The sequence below is a fragment of the Sorex araneus genome, chromosome X, assembly GCF_027595985.1.
Source record: "Sorex araneus isolate mSorAra2 chromosome X, mSorAra2.pri, whole genome shotgun sequence".
Taxonomy (NCBI): domain Eukaryota; kingdom Metazoa; phylum Chordata; class Mammalia; order Eulipotyphla; family Soricidae; genus Sorex; species Sorex araneus.
The window spans coordinates 305773902-305791368 of record NC_073313.1 but is presented as its reverse complement, the minus strand read 5'-3'; the positions used below and the strand labels follow the sequence as shown (position 1 = coordinate 305791368).

Genomic DNA, 17467 nt, shown 5'->3' with positions numbered 1-17467 from the left:
ATACTACCCAAACATCTGGTCCCACAAGGCACTTTCAGAGTTACTCCCAGTTGAAGGGTTGGGGATGGAGAGGGCCAGGGAGAGAGGGGTAATGTCTTGCTTGACCTAGAGCAGAAGCCGACTAGATCTGAATCAGTTTCCCCAATTGGCCTTGATTAGTTATCCGCTTTGTGAAATAGGTACAAGAATTCCTGAGTCACAGAGATAAGAGGGAAGAGCGATAGCACCCGTGACTGTGTTTTGTAAACTCTAAAGAATATACACATGTAAGGGCTCTTGACTGTCTTCTGACTCGATGTCCCATTTCTGCGGCCTCCTCCTCACCACCCCTCCCCAGGTCAAAGAATGACAAAAAAATTCCCGTGAGGTTGATATCAAGGTGGGGTCCCAGGCAGAAGCAAAATGACCAGCAAGCTCAGCAAAGAAGTGCTGGTTCATTCTCTTTTGTAGTAGTGGTTGAAAGTCTGTTTTTTTACCAATAATAATTTTTCAAAGATTTGTTGATCTTCTCTCTATGTGTTAAATTTGTTTTAGGCACAGTTGATATGTGGCAGACACAACAGACAAAAATAAGAGAACCTTTTTCAGTGAAGTTTACATCCTAAATAATGCCACTCGATATTATACATTATTCTCATTAATTTTATTATTATTATTATTATTATTATTATTATTATTATTATTATTATTATTATTGCTTTTTGGGTCACCTGGCAATGCTCAGGGGTTACTCCTGGCTCTGCACTCAGGAATTACTCCTGAGTAATACGGGATGCTGGGAATCGAACTTGGGTCAGCCGTGTGCAAGGCAAACACCCTACATGCTGTGCTATCACTCCAGCCCTATTCTCATTAATTTTAAATTTATATCTTCTACTAATTTAGTCTTCTACTAGCGCAACCTCTTATAGCCTAGTTCTCCCTCTCGGAGAACCTGGCAAGGTACCGAGAGCATCCTGCCCGCATGGCAGAGCCTGGCAAGCTCTCTGTGGCGTATTCAATATGCCAAATACAGTAACAATGATGGGTCTCATTCCCCTTACCCTTAAAGAGCCTCCAATGTGGCACCGCTGGGAAGAATGGGTAAAGAAAGGCTGCTAAAATCTCAGAGCGAGGATGAATGGGGACGTTACTGGCACCCACTCGAGCAAATCAACGATCAACGGGATGATAGTGATACAGTGATACAGTGGTTGAAAGTCTGCTTGATGAACCTTGACACATTTGTTCAAAGTGTGCTTGTGCACTGTTGTGTATGCCTTCTCTGATGGGCATAATCATCCTCGTCTGTGCAGGGAGAAACTTCCAGGGTATCATGTACATGAGAGTTCACAGAAGGAAGAAACCAAGCTTTAGAAGCCATGACATCTGGCCACGTTATCCTAGCCTTAATTTTCCTCAACTCTGAAATGGGGGTCACAGCTATCCCAGCCCCATGGTTAGGAAGGCTCTATAGTGAGATATAGTAGATGTGGTATCTGACAAGCAGCTGGAGCCTTGTGCAATACCAGGGGCCCGTCTACTTGCACCAGATCCCAAGCTCTCAAGTGTACATCTGGGGATGCTAAAAAAAAAACAAAGAGGAATGAACACAGACTGCCGACATCCAGCCTCAACCTGCCCCAGGAATAAAATGGGCCAGAAGCTAAAATGGTCTGTCCCAGGGGACCAGAGTGATAGTACAGTGGGTAGGGTGTTTGCCTTGCATGAGTTTGACCTGGGTTGATCCAGAATCCCATATGGTTCCCCAAGCCCACCAAGAGTAATTCTGTAGTGCAGAGCCACGTGTAATCCCTGAGCATCACAAGGTGTGGCTCAAAGTCAAAATCAAAACCAGAAAAAAAAAAAAGAAAAGGTCTTCTAGATTCCCAGTCTTCTTTCCATTTGGTAGGCTGACCTCTGGCCAAGAGAACTGACTGGAAATGAAGAATAACTCGTCTAGGTTCCCCCAAAAGGGCAAGCATCTATACCCACATGGTTGTTTTGTGCTATCGAAACTGTCAACAACTGAATCAGTGACTATATTTTCAATTCAGACTCTATATTTTGTGTATATTTTCACAACAAAATATACACCTGGTGGCTTAAATTAAGAGAGTTCATTTTTCTCATGATCTGGAGGCTAGGAGCCCCAGATCAAGGTCTGACAGAGGTCAGTTTCTGGGGTGAGCTCTGTTCCTGGCTTCCAGATTGCTAGCCTCCTCATCATGGCCCGGACTGACCATTCTTGGCGTGCGTGCGTGCGTGCGTGCGTGCGTGCGTGCGTGCGTGCGTGTGTGTGTGTGGTGCACTCACACAGGTGCTAAAAGGTTACCAATTCTGTTGATCTCATAAAGGTCCTAAAGGCCTCTTGCCTCAAACATTCAGAGTGGGGGTTAAAATTTAAACAAACCGGAAACAGCTTTCTCCATGTGCCCTGTGCGGGTGTTCCCCCTGGCCCCTCCTCCCCTGCCTCTGCAGAAGGTGCTGCGCCCCGGGGAAATCTGGGAAATCTGGGAGCAGGGAAGAACCATCCAGTCCCAGCGGGGCGGGGCGTCTGTCCAGCCTTTTATTTTCTGTCCAGCTCCCAGCATTCGGAGGACAAAGCACAGGCCTCCTGGTGAGCGGAGGAGGGTTCCAGGTGCGCCCTGCCCGGTGGTCTTGCTCTTCCTACTGGTAAAAGGGCAGCAGGGGGCCCCACCGGCTCAAGATGGGGTACTTGATCTTGTGGTGAAAAGCACAGAGGCAGCCGGGCATCAGGAAGTAGCCGGTGCCGATGTGGGGAGCGGGCTGGCGCTCGGGCTCCAGCAGGCAGGGCAAATTGGCCACCTGGTACAGCGGGCTGTCGAGCCTCACGCGCGCCAGGCTCAGCCCGTAGGAGCGCGGGTACATACAGGGGCAGGTACCGGCCACCCTGCACGCGTCCTCCTCCAGGATCTCCTCCTCGGGCTCCCCCTGGGCCGCCTCCTGGGCCGGCCCGGCCTGCGGCAGCAGGAAAAAGCAGGGTCGGCCCAGATTCCTGGCCGTCAAGTGTGTTCTCCCGAAGGCGGTGTAGCCGGCGCTCAGCTTGGGGATTGGGCTCACCACCGGCCTGTAGAGCTCTTTCTCCCGGAGCTGGCGGTCCAGCTTCTCCTTCTGCACAAAGCAAATCACAGGGGTCGGAGCAATAGTACAGCGGGTAGGGAGCTTGTTTGCAGGCGCGCCCAACCAGGGTTCGACCCCCAGCACCCCATATGGTCTCCTGAGTCCCACCAAGAAGTGATGCCTGAGCTGAGCCAGGAGTAAGTCCTGAGCCCAAGTGCTCCTAGGTCCCCCCAAACCTCCTACCCGCAAGAAAAAAGGAGGAGGAGGAAGAGGAGGAGTAGAAGGAGGAAAACGGCCTTGCTTCCTGGGACATATTCCAAAACCAGGGCACATTATCAGTCACGTGTCTTAATACTGTTTTAGGAGAAAGGGACGAACTCTTGTACCCTCCCTTTTATTTCCTATTCCTAGAATACACATAAGTACAGCTGTTTATGTCTGAACTACCAACTTGCAGTAGAATGATAGATTTTAGTGGCACTCTGGGCTTTACTTTCACTAAATAACTTCTCTCATGAATTGGGGGCCACATGAAAATAGGTGGTAGTTATAGTAGGTGGTAATTATTCCCCTTGCTTTGGGTTGGGTGCCTGGCCCCCCATCCTATCTCCGCCTTGCCACCCAGTTCCACCTTTGTTTATACCAATCTTACTCTTAGATGGACTGGAGCGATAGCACAGCGGGTAGGGCATTTGCCTTGCACACGGCCGACCCAGGTTCGATTCCTCTGTCCCTCGTGGAGAGCCCAGTAAGCTACCAAGAGTATCCCGCCCACATGGCAGAGTCTGGCAAGCTACACGTGGCATATTCTATATGCCAAAAATAGTAACAAGTCTCACAGTGGAGACGTTACTGGCGCCCTGTAACTGTTCAGCAAATCGATGAACAGGATGACAGTGCTACAGTGCTACTCTTAGATACCTCACAATAGATGGAAAGGATTTCTTTTTCCTTTGAAGAGGGATTGGGGGTTGGTGGGTCACCATAATCAGTGCTCAGGAGCTGAGCACTCATTCATGTGGTTAAACCTGGAGAACCTGGAGTGAAGTTCTTGGGCCTGAGGATTCAGTACCGCTTGGGCCCTGGGGTGCTGGGGATTTCCAGGGCCAACCCAGTGCTGCTCAGAGACTTCTAGGATTTCACCCTGCAGTGCTGGGTGGTTGGGGTGGGGCACGTGGTCTGGTGGTTTGATCTCAGTAAGGGCAATGCATGGTCCACTGCGGTTGAGCTATCTCTCTGGCCCCAGGAAAGGATTTGTTTTTGCTTTTGTGTTTGGACCACACCTAATGGTGCTCAGGGGACCATGTGGTGCCTGGAATGGAAGTCTGGGAAGCATGTGGTTGCTTAGTTCACTGAGTTATCCCTCCCACCCAGCAAAAAGTTAAGCACGTCTAGAGAGAGAAAATGATCAAGAAAATGCCTTGCATCTGGCACTAAAATAAGAATTTTATCTGTAAAAAATGAGATCTATAGGGCTGGAAAGGTAATATAGTGGGAGGCACTTGCCTCGCACGCAGCTGACCCGAGTTCTATCCCTGGCACCATATATGGTCCCCTGAACCCTGCCAGGAGTGATCTCTGAGAGCAGCCCTGAGCATATCCAGGTATCGCCCTAAAAGCAACACGTTCCCCCACCCCCCACCCCCACACACAAGTACAGGGATGGAGAGATAACTCAAAGGGCTTTGCTTGTAGGAGGGGATTCAATCTGAGTATGCGTGGTTCCCCAGCACCTCCAGGAGTGCTCACCCCCATTCCCCATGCATTGTTGGGAGGTTATCCACCCCTCCCCACACACCACTAGATGTGACCCCAGAACAAACAAGTGTGCAAGGACAAACTGCAAGCTAAAGAAGTATTTTGCCACATATGTAACAGACTGGACTGGACTGGAGAGATAGCACAGCGGGTAGGGTGTTTGCCTTGCACGAGGCCGACCCAGGTGCAATTCCTCTGTCCCTCTTGGAGAGCCCGGCAAGCTACGGAGAGTATCCCGCCTGCATGGCAGAGCCTGGCAAGCTACCTGTGACATATTCGATATGCCAAAAACAGTAACAACAAGTCTGACAATGGAGACGTTACTGCTGCCCGCTCGAGCAAATTGATGAAGAACGGGATGGCAGTGACAGTGACAGAGTAAAACAAGTCCTCTTTTCCCCCCAACGCCCCCCAAAACCTCACAAATGGTGGTTAAGTCTGGAGGTTAGGAGAGGGACACCCAGGGCTCTAAGGTGCCATTAATGTGCTAAATGTTTGTTTGGGGCTACACCTGGTGGTGCTCAGGGCTTACTTCTGGCTCTGTGCTCAAGGTTCACTTCTGGCAGGGCTTGGAGGACCCAGTGTGGGTCTCGCTGGCCCTAATATGCTATGTTGATTCCTACTGGACACATGGGTGATCGTTTTATCATTGCTATTTATACTGTAAATGTATTTTACTTCTAATCTTTGGTATACATGACTTACATTCAATGTGCATTTTTAAATGTACAAACATAAAAGACCTCTTAGATCTCTTGCCCCTGGAGAGTTTAAATAATTGTCTCTAATATCTACATTCATAATAACAATGAGTTAAGGATGATTTCAGTGATCTATTGAACAGAAGATAAGACTAGACAGCTTTTACCTCGCCTGGCTCCATCCTAATGTATCCGTAGTTCCCATAGGGTTGAAAGTCAGTCATGTAGGAGCTTTGGTATATTGTTAAATCCAAAAGAGCCTAAAGGACAAGGGGTAACACAAGAGAGTCCATCTCACTCTTCTTCTTCAATCCTGTTCAGTTACTTCTCGTCCATAGGACAAACGTCAACTTTGAGGCCTGGCATTTGAAGTCCATCTGGCCTCTGCTCTTCCATCTCAGCCCTGCTCCCCCCTGAACCCTCCTCTGTCCTCCTGCCCCACTCTCTCCACTTTTCAAAGGTGCGTGGACCTACTTTCATCTCTCATTGCTAAACGCTTGTTGCAATCCTACGATGTCCAACGCATCCTCCAAAATCCAGGTTATTTGTCATTTGCCCCCAAAGACCTCTCCCACTTTATTTCCACCCCAATTCCATCCTGACACTGTGATCTCTAATAACAGGGTTTCAGGCATCTGAAGTTCTAGCACACTCTCGCCACCAGTGTCAACAGGCAATTTCTCAAGGTTCTCTCCCACTCCTGCTCCCCCCACCCCGCGTGGCTCTTCGATTTTTGTTTGTTTTCACTTAATTATTATAGCTTAGGTTACATGTTAACAATGGTGTTAATGCTTAGGACTTTGATAGACACAGTTACCTCACCTCTCCATCACCAAAGGGCCCAAGTCCTTATGTTCTCTCCCCCTCTTTCATTTTCTACATCCTAAGAATGCATCTTTTTATTCCTCTGCTTTTGTGGCACAGTTTACACTCATTACAGCAGTTATCACAGTGCATGCAGTTATGTTAATAATTCCTGCATCTGGACCTAGCCTTAGACTCACAGGCTTACAGCCCAGTGCACTACAGCACGTTTAATAAATGCATGCTGAAGAAATCAATAAACCCACAGAAAACTGCAAATCCTATCTCTCATGTATTCTGCCCCCACACCCCCATTCCTGAAAAATAAAACCCCATCATTCGAGAATGATGAGCAGGGAGAGTCCCAGAAGGCCTGCCCATCCCTAGTGGCTAATTACTAAAGCTACTCAATTCCAAAATGACCACAGCAGACAGAGAGCCAAAGCACTCACTTGTTTGGGGCCTGCCACATCTACCACAGTTAGCTAAACAGATAAACTGCTCAGTTCTGCCTCTGTCCCAGACCAGGAAAAAAACAGTCACTGTCCCCAAAGTTGCACTGACCAGACACAGCTGCCCTTACCTCACAGTGCAGACCTTACTTGGGTGGCAGCAAGGCTCCATGGTCTGGTGGACATGGGCCTGTGGACGAGGGGACCGAAACAGAACTCAGGAGGAAGCTGAGCCATTGAGATCAGATTTAGGTCTCAAGCTGAGGAGAGTAGTAGGTGAGTGGTGGACTGACCTTCTTTCAAAAGTACTGATCAACCCTTTCAAAGGCCTATTATCTCTCTACCTGGCACATTTGCCAGTCCCCGTGGTGTAAATGTTCCCATCATAGCCCATGTTGAATTAAGAAAAAGTGACTAACACTGAACTGCAAAAAGGTGCTCAGCTGAGCTCTCAATGCTGAGTTCAGCTTCCCCCAATAGACCAGGGGCCAGACTGTATAAACGAAACAAGGGGCAGCCTGGGGCTGGAGACCTCTGGATCTCCTTGGTTCAGAAGCACAAATCCTGTTTTCTAGTGGAATTTTGGGGTAGCTAGGATAAAAAAAAAAAAAAAAAAAAAAAAACATTGTCATTACCCAGTTTTTAAGTCAGTCCTGCCTCTTGTTACCAGCCTGTCCCAAGTCCTGACATTCTGGGAGGGGGGGGCTTTCCTGGTGGGCCCCGAATTTACTCTTTCTTATGTGCATGAATCCCTAGAGCTTATACCCTTCTAGGACAACTTACTTACATTTTTCACTGGTTTGTACTGGGTCGGTTTCATTTCCAGGGCCCCGGCCTGTGTCCTACTCTTTTCAGGTGTCTGGGCCATCAGAGTGGATGAGAGCTCAGTCAACTCTGCTGTCTCCTCTTTCTGTGTACAGAGGGCTCTTCTGGTGGGCTGGGCGGGGGGAGGGGTGGAAGGGGGAGCAGCTTCCGTGCCTAACACACGTCCTTCTTCTGCCAAGGGATAGTGACACCCCACACTTCCAGCTCCAGGTGCTCTTCTCCCCGAGCCCCTCTCACACCTGTCTTTGAGCTGCGCCCCCCACTACGTGATGGGGAGCTCGTAGTCACAGTCATTGTGACTGGTTCATTATGATTGGAGCCCTGTCCCTGGCTCAGCCTCTCTCCCAGTGAGCCATTGGCATGTAGGCACATCTGAGCCAGCTTGAACCCTGGACATCACGGAAGGTATCTGGAAGGCAGGGGGTTTGCAACAGTCTACAGAACTCCCACGAGAGTGAGAGGAGAACAGAAACCCCTCTGTGGATTTTTGACATCAAATGGTCTTCCTGAATCCATTCCATCTCATAGTCCATCCCTCTGTGGCTTGAGAGACTGGCTTAGCCTTCCTCCATCTGTCACAATTCCACTCTCTTTCATACACACTAGAATGGCTATCAACTAAAAATGAGAAAAAAGTGTTGGTGAGAGTGTGGAGATGTTGGAACACTTGTGCATTGCAAGTGGGAATGTTGTCACGGGTGCAATCATGAATGAAAACAGTTTGGGAGTTCCAAAAAAAAGTTAAACACAGAGGGCTGGAGATATAGTGCAGAAGGTAAGGTGCTTGCCTTGCAATTTAGCTTCAGTTAACCTTGTTTCAATATCTTATCCACCGCCCCCCAACACCTCTGTAGTTTCCAGAGCACTTCCAGAGATCACTCGAGCACAGAGCCAGGAATAGCCCCTGAGCTTGAACAGGTGTAGCCCAAACCCCTCCTCCACCAAAAGTTAAGCTACCAAGTGACCATAAGATTCCACTTTGAGGGGCTGGAGTAATAGCACAGCAGGTAGAGTGTTTGCATGCGGCCGACCCAGGTTTGACTCCCAGCATCCCATATGGTCCCCTGAGCACCACCAGGAGTGATTCCTGAGTGCAGAGCCAGGAGTAACCCCTGTGCATCACCAGGTATGACCCAAAAAACCAAAAAAAAAAAAAAGATTCCACTCTGAGTTATATTCAAAAGACTGACATCATGGACTCAGATCTGAAATAGGAACTCAAATATTTAAATATTTGTTCTTAGTTCACAACAGCTAAGAAATGGAAGCATCTCAAATATTCATCAACAGATGAATGGATAAACCAAAAATGATGTACACATACAATGAAATATTAATCAATCTTAAAAGGAAACTAATTGTGATACATGTTACAACATGGATGAAGCTTGAAAACATTAAGCTAAGTGAAATAACCAAGACTATAATGGATAAATATTATATGATCCCACTAATATGGGGTTCCTAGAGTCATCAAATCCATAGAGATAGAAAGAACGATGGGGGTCAAGGGGCTGGGAGGAGTGGGGGGTGGTGCTTAATGGACATAGATTGTTTATGGATAAAGAGTTTCAATTTGGGAAGATGAAAACGTTCTAGAAAAGGATAGTGGAGGTGATGGAACAATGCTATAAATGTTCTTAATGCCACTAAGTGCCTTAAAGGTATATTTTATGCTTTATACTTGCCACTGTAAAGACTCCTTTCTCTGAAGGGCCATCTTCTCTAGGAACCTCTTTCTATGGTCTCACTAGAAGACTGTGGACTCCTCTGGCAGAGTTCTGAGCCTAAGCAGATTTATTTTGTTTGTTTTGTTTTTGTTTTGGGGTCATACCCAGAAGTGCTCAGGGTTTACTCCTGGCTCTGTGCTCAGGAACTACTACTACCGGGCTTGGGAGGACCATAGGGGTTCGAAGGATCAAACTTGGGTCAGTTGCGTGCAAAGCAACCCCCATTACCTGCTATACTATCTCTCACCAGAGTCTAAACAGAGTTAATAGTGAACAAAATAGATGGGAATTCCTCCTTGTGCAGAGAAAGGCTTATTCTGGTGAGAGCAAAATTCAGAGGAAACCAAGGTTCTGTGGTCGATCACTATTCAGTCCAGCAAACAGTCAAGATGATGCATCAGAGAATGACTGAGTGGCTCTTCAGTTGGGGGAGAGGGTCACCTAGAAGGTCTCTCTGAGAAGGGGACATCAGAGCGGCGATCTGACATGTGAGTAAGAACTAACCACGTGAAGGTCGGGAGAATGTGGATCCCAACAAAGGATCAGCAAGTGCAAAGCCTGTGGCTAGAAACAACTGGAACAAGAAGTGAGAGGAAAGGAGTGGCTGAGAGAAGTATGCAGTGAATCTCTGACTTTCCTTTTCTTTCTGTAGTGGCACCTCTTGTTCCTGTACGGAACTGTTCTCATCCTTGCAGGGATCCTCTCGTTTGGGGTGCCCTGACTCTATGCCAGCTTGAATTGAGCAGGGTATCCCTGGATTATGACTTCCTCCGGCCTATAGTGATTGGTTCAAGGAGGAGCTCATGATACAAACTTACTGGTGAGCAGCACCAACTGTGGGAAATAGGGTGTCACTGACACAGTGGTCACAAAGAACCATGTGAGCTGAAACTTCAGGCCACATGGAGAAGCCTGGTCTAGAGTAAAATCAGAGAAAAGATGACCAGAGGACACTGAGAGAAACTACATCCTGAGGACACTGAGACCCTAGAGATGATGAGCCTGAAGCTTGAACTTCACCTGAACATTGCAGATTGGGGGCCGGAGGGATGTACAAAGGATAGGGAATTTGCCTTGCATGCAGCTGATCCCCATCATCCCATATGGTCCCCTGAGCACCGCCAGAAATGATTCTTGAGTGCAGAGCCAGGAGTAACCCCTGAGATTGCCTTGTATGATGAAAGAAAGAAAGAAAGAAAGAAAGAAAGAAAGAAAGAAAGAAAGAAAGAAAGAAAGAAAGAAAGAAAGAAAGAAAGAAAGAAAGAAAGAAAGAAAGAAAGAAAGAAAGAAGGGGGAAAAAAAAGAGAGCCTGATTCAAACTCGCCTAAAATTTTTTTCTTTTAATTAAACATCGCAGTTTATGTGAGTTAACAAATACCTTTTCTTGGTACAGTCAAGTTTCATGCAGTTTATATAACTAACAGTAGAAGCAGTACCAACAGATCCAAGGTTACAGAGCTAAAGTTGTTATTTCTCCTCCCTAAGAAGATGCACGAAGTAGGGGATGGAGCAATAGCACAGCGGGTAGGGCGTTTGCCTTGCACTCGGCCAACCCGGGTTCAATTCCCAGCATCCCATATGGTCCCTTGAGCACTGCCAGGCGTAATTCCTGAGTGCAGAGCCAGGAGTAACCCCTGTGCATTGCCGGGTGTGATCCAAAAAGAAAAAAAAAAAAAGAAGAAGAAGATGCACAAAGTAAAGAACTGTGTCTTACTCATCCTTTTATTTCTCTATGCACTGTCATTAAGTGAAGAGCATTATAAAGTGCTTGCCAACTTAACAAAACCAGGAGAAATGGTAAAAGGACATGGAATGGAGAGATTGTGGAGTTGGAAGCAAAGGAAAGAGCTAGGCCATAAAAATGTTGCACTGCTCTTTGATTTTTACAGTATGGTACATGTTGTTCTCCTAAAGGATGGGAGAATAGACTTCATGATCTTCTTGCTATTTCCTTCAGCAGAGTACAAACTTTTCAGCAATAGTAAGGAAAAAAAAAAAAAAAGAAACCAGGAAGCAAATCCTGGTCTTAACTTATTTTTATGTTTTTTTTTGGGGGGGGAGGGGATGCGGGCGGTCACACCCACTTGCAGTCAGGGATTTCTCCTGGCTTTGTGCTCAGGGATCACTTCTGGGGTCTCATGGGACTACAAGGGGGTGCCAGGGATGGAACCCAGGATGGTCCCAAGAAAGGCAATTGTCTTCCTCTACTCTCTCTGGACAGATTTTTCTTTTAAAGCCTAAATCACACTTAACCATAGGATTCTAATTATGTAAGGTAAGATAAACCAAACTGCATTATAGAAATTAATATGAGTGCTTTTCTGGTTATTATTGTTGTGGTTGTTGTTGTTGTTATTATTATTATTATTATTGCCATACCTGGTAATTCTCTTGGCTTTGTGCTCAGGAGTCACTCCTAGAAGTGCTCGGGGAACCATTTACAGTGTTGGGGCTATAACTGGGACTGGCTGCATGCAAGGCAAGTACTGTACCCTCTACCCTATGTCTCCATCCATGAGGGTATTTAAACAATTTTTTAATTTAATTTTTGGTTGAGGGCCACACCCATCTATGCTCAGGGGCTATTTCTGGCTCTGTGCTCAGAGATTACTCCTGGGGTGCCGGGGGTTGGGGGGTATATATGATGTCAGGAATTCGAAATAGGGTCAGTAGGATGCAGGGCAAGCACCTTAACCCCTGTACTATCTCTCTGGTCCCTGTATTTTTTTTTCTTTTTGGGTCACACTCAGCGATGCACAGGGGTTACTCCTGGCTCATGCACTCAGGAATTACTCCTGGCGGTGCTCAGGGGACCATATGGAATGCTGGGATTCGAACCCGGGTCAGCCATGTGCAAGGCAAAAGCCCTGCCCACTGTGCTATTGCTCCAGCCCCTGGTCCCTGTATTTTTAAAAGCGTGCTTGTTAGGGATTAGCTCAACAGGCTGATGTGTACACTGCATTCCAGAGATCAGGGTTTGATCCCCAGCACCACATAGTCCCCCAGCACCCCTGTGAACAATCTGAGCACAGTCAAGAGTGTTCTCTGAGCACAGCCAGGTGTGGCCCCCAAACCATAACAAAACAAAAGAAAGCACGCTTTTTGACTGGGGTTACAGCTCACAAATGCCTCACATGTTTGTCTGGGTTATTCACAGCACACACACATACACACACACACACACACACACACACACACACACACACATAAAGTATTGTGTGGACAGGGTTCAACAAGAAGTTCTGGGCCAGAGGGATAGTACAGCTGGTAGGGTGCTTTCCATGCAGCCAACCTGGGTTTGAGCCCCAGTATCCCATAGGGTCCCCCAAGCCCACCAGGAATGAATCCTGATTGCAGAGCCAGAAGTAACCCTGGAGCATTGTTGGGTATGGCCCAAAAACAAAAGAAAAAGGAAAGTTCTTAGGACACCTCAGAGACAGTGGGGGTTCCATTTCCACCAGTGCCAACCAGGTAAATACCACAGTAAGGCAAGTCACATGGATTTTGTTTGCTTGTCTTCTAGTGCATGCAAAAATTACATTGATTGGAATGTATTGGGTGCACCAGCATTATGTCTAAAACACCAGTGATAGAGCTGAGGATGTGACTTGGGAGGTAGAGGGCACGTTTAGCCTGCTTGAGGCTCTGAGTTCGATCCCCTGCACCACACTCTCTCCACTTCTAGTTCTGCTGGGTGTGGCCTTCACATCTCTGAGCACCAGAACCACCAGGCAGCAGCCTGGTGAGGCCTAGCACTAGACACAGACACAGCTGAGCTGAGTGGGGAGAGGCCCTGGGCACCAGCACTGCAGAGTGGCCTGTGTACAGTTAAAAATAGCAAAGACTAAAAGTCAGATACAGGAACAGAGAGACAGCTCAGTCGGCTTAGTATTTGCAAAGCATGTCCAGGTTCTAACTCCCTGAGCACTGGGAAGCAGACCCTCCCCCAAGCACCTAGCTGGGAGTAGCCCCTGGGCATTGCTAGGTGTGACCCCAAAACTGAAAACTTGAAATGAAACCCAGGTACCTAATTAATTGTGATAGGGAGAAATGAAGTGAGCACTCACGGTTGGGGGAAATGGCACAGATGACTGTGTCAGGTTTGCCATAGGCCTTCAACTTGTGACATGTGCAGTTTTTCTGCAAGCACACTGAGGTTGGCCTTCTCTCAAAGCAGAGATGCTGCAAAAGCTCTCCAAGGGATCTTCCATTCTCCCTCCAGGGAATCTGTTCCCTTGAAAGTCTGTGTTTCCTTAGTGATAAAATAGTTGGCTCAGCACAGGTTGGATGGAGAAAAGGAAGGAGAGAAGCTGACAGTGATGTGACACCTGGTCTAGTATACTGTAGGAGCTTCATTATTGCACCTCCATTCATCTGAGACTCAGGGGACTTGGCTCTCCCAGGAGGGAAAGCCAAGTCCCAAACTTCTGTCTATGCAAATGCAGCATGTTAATATTATTAAATCACAGGAGGAAATTCTTCTCCCCAACCAGAAGCCCTCAAGTTCCTCCAGGCTTATATTAAAGGGATTACAATCCATTTCCTTCCTAATACAGCTAATGCGCTATGGGAAGCCCTCAGGCCAGGGATTAAAGCATTTACGCCTTTAATTAGGAGCTAACCTTCCCTGGGAGCCCGAAACACAAACAGCCAGTCTACACTACAAAGGACCTCTCAGCAGAGCTGGGGATACTGATCCCTCTTAGGGGGCCGGGAGGGCTTAGCAAACATAGCCTTTCCCAAACCGGGTGCATTGCTGGGAAGGACCTCAGCAGAAATAGAACCCCCTTGACACAAAGAACAAACAAACAAACAAAAACAGGCCCTGGGAAGTTAATCAGCATCATTCCCGTTCCCCCTGGTGGCAGCGGAAGTCACGCTGCTTAGTAGAGGATTGAGAGGCAAGTTGTCCCTTCCCTTCCTGCCACGTTTTCCTTGTGGGCTCACACCCTGGGGAGTAGTTTGTAGGCTCTGACTGTGTTTGTTCTCTGTGGAGCGGCTCCGTACCACGTGGGTGCCTTCAGCAGCCCCAAACACAGGCTGGCTCAGCAAGTCCGCGCTAGAGGACAGAGGGGATCACTCAGGTACAGCCCCGGGGTCCAGCTCCCTCCAGGTCACCTGGTGCTAGTTAAAAACCCTGAGTCCTGGGGCCGGAGCGATAGCACAGCGGGTAGGGCGTTTGCCCTGCACACGGCCGACCCGGGTTCGATCCCGGCATCCCATATGGTCCCCTGAGCACAGCCAGGAGTAATTCCTGAGTGCAAAGCCAGGAGTAACCCCTGAGCATCGCTGGGTGTGACCCAAAAAGAAAAAAAAAAAAAAAAAAAAAAACAAAAACCCTGAGTCCTGCTGCCTCTTTCTGTAAGGAGCAACTCCTGGAATCTCTGAACAAGCTTCCCTGAGGATTCTCAGGGTTCTTAGGCACAGCTCTGAGGAAATCGTGGCAGGGCACTCCCGATCCTCACAGCAGAGGGACCTGAAGCCCATCCACAGAGTCATCCACCAGACAGACACTCAGTGGGCAGGAGCCTGGCATGCATTAGGTAGTGGGGATACACAGGACACAATGAATGAGGCCCAAAGAGCTCCATGAAATTGCTAACCTGGATGAGAACTTGCAACCTTTTGCTTTCTTTGGTCAAACACACAGGTTTGTCAGTGTGAGATGACAAAGTGTGAGTGTGTGCGTGCACCTATGTCATCGCAGGACGGGGGTATTGCAAGTCATGAAAAGCACCAAGTTCCCACTATCAGGTACTTTGCAAACTGTGAAAGGCAGAGTGGAAGGAAGTTTCCAGAGAGAGGCAGGAACAAGCTCAGGTTAAGGAGGTGGGGGACAAGGCAGAGAAGAAGGCACAGTAAAATGAAGTCTTATATTTGTCCAGATTTTGTACATGCAAATGTCTTGCATTCCAATGACCCTAGTTTGATTTCCAGCACCATGTAGGGTCTCCTCATCCCCATCAGAAGTGATCCCTGAGCACAAAACTCTGAGCACCACAAAGTGTGGCCCAACCTACTCCACCACCAAGTATGAGGGTTTATGATCATCTTTTCTGTGTTCTATTACAGCACAACTCAAATTATGTGACATAAAAGAGGAATGAGGTATGCAGAGCCATCATATAAAATTATTCCCCAAATGAAGCTACTGTTATTTTGGAGGATTTGGGGCCCACACTTAGGGGTGCTCAGTGGCTATTTCTGACCCTGTAGTCTATATTATCACCAGATACTGCTTTAAATAGTAAAAACCTCTAACAACTTATATCTGCATAAGCAGTAACTGATTAAACATAGTGCAGCCATACTATGAAATATTGGCATGTATTTCAAAGAAAGTAAGATAGATTATTAGGGGTGAGAGACATAGTTGGGGCCGTAGTGATAGAATGGCACAGAGGGCTTGATTTATATGAGGCCAAGCCAGGATCAAAATCCTTGGTATCCCGTATGGTCACCTGAGCATTGCCAGGAATGATTCCTGAGTGCAGAGCCAGGAGTAACTATTGAGCATCCCTTGGTACAACCCCAAATTAAAAACAGACAAACAAAAAAGCTCAGAGAGATAGTAATGAGTGCCTTGCACACAGCTGACACCAGTTCAATCGTTGGTGCTCTACATGGTTCCCTAGCACTGCCAACAGTGACTCATGGGCTCAGAAAGCCCTGAGCAGAGCTGGGTGTGCCTCAAAAGCAAAACAAAAAAAGCGAAAACATGAAGGTGGGGGGATAGAATAAAGAAAATCCCCAGATGAACTGAAATTGATAAAATGCCCACATCCACGTAAAAGAGAAACCATTTTTGTAAGAACACTTTTAAATTTTACTTTTGGCCATACACAATGGTACTCAGGGGTTTCTCCCAGTTTGGTGCTCAGGAATCGCTCCAGCTGGTGCTGGGGGACATATGATGATTGGTGTAAAAATCTGATCTCCCACGTGTAAAGCATGCACTCCATCCAGTGAGCTATCTCCCTAGCCCCACTTCTGTGGAGATATTAAAGAATTATTTTATTTATTTATTTATTTGATTTTTGGGTCACACCTGGCGGTGCTCAGGGGTTACTCCTGGCTCTGCACTCAGGAATTACTCCTGGCGGTGCTCAGGGGGACCATATGGGATGCTGGGAATGGAGCCCAAATCAGCCGCATGCAAGGCAAACACCCTACCTGCTGTGCTATTGCTCTAGCCCTTAAAGAATAATTTTAATACCCCTGGAGATGTCTTTGCCCAAAATCCTGGAAATGGGCTGGGGAGAGAGAGAGAGAGCTAGGCTGACTGGAGTAACCTCTTTCCCATGTGCTAGGTCTGGGTTTTATTCCTTCCAAGAACACTATTATTGTGCTTCCCTGAAAAACAGCCTTTCCCCTAGGGGGTCAGAGAGCGCTGCAGAGGTTAAGGCACATTCCTTGTATGTGGTGACCCCAAAGTCCTGGAAATGGATGGAAAATTATAGTCCCCAGGACCTTTTCTCCATATATTGAAGCTACCTCCTTTGACTGCTCAATGACACTTGATTATTGCTATGGGTTCTGGTGACAGCAAAGATTCTATGCCCCCCCCAAAAAACTTAAGGAATATTGTCTTTAAAAGGTCTTACTTCGCCAAACAGTTACTGCCACATAGCAGCAGGGCTGATTTTGTCTCCTCATGTCTCTGTCAACTTTCCTAAATTCCTTCGTATGAGTTTTGAGTCTGGGGTCAGTGGTGGGTCGAGCCGTTTAGATGTTGAAAGGGCAAGGTGATCAGTAAGTAACACCCTCCTCCCGCCCTGTCAGACCTGGCACTGAGGCCTAATCTGTGAGCGGGATCTCCCTTCATGCCATCAGGCTGGAATGAAGCGCCGAGAGCTGCAGCTGCCCTGGGAATAGCGTTGACAGCCTGGCCTGTCACCCTGAGGTCAGCCCCTCACACCTCGTCACCACAAACCTGGCATTGGGAGACCGGGAAAAGATGAACTCTGGGGGTCTTGGATAGTTTCATGATGAGTTGGTGCATCTGAAAATATGGTCCTTGGAGCAACTGTCGAGACTAGTATTTTGGGACCCCACCCCATAACTTCTGGATCAGAGACTAAAGGGGGCAGGGTAGCATGAATCAGACATGGGAGGCTACATGTGAGGCCAGATC

The 17467-nt window shown here is 47.6% G+C and overlaps 1 protein-coding gene across 1 annotated transcript; it reads right to left on the bottom strand.

Moving 5' to 3' along the window:
• Positions 1-2649: 2649 nt before the first annotated feature.
• Positions 2650-7646, bottom strand: TEX37 (testis expressed 37). The gene is made up of 3 exons (XM_004612101.2): positions 7566-7646; positions 5690-5782; positions 2650-3114 (listed from the first exon to the last, which is right to left on the bottom strand). The coding sequence occupies exons 1-3, from the start codon at positions 7644-7646 to the stop codon at positions 2650-2652; spliced, it is 639 nt and encodes a 212-aa protein (XP_004612158.2).
• Positions 7647-17467: the final 9821 nt, after the last annotated feature.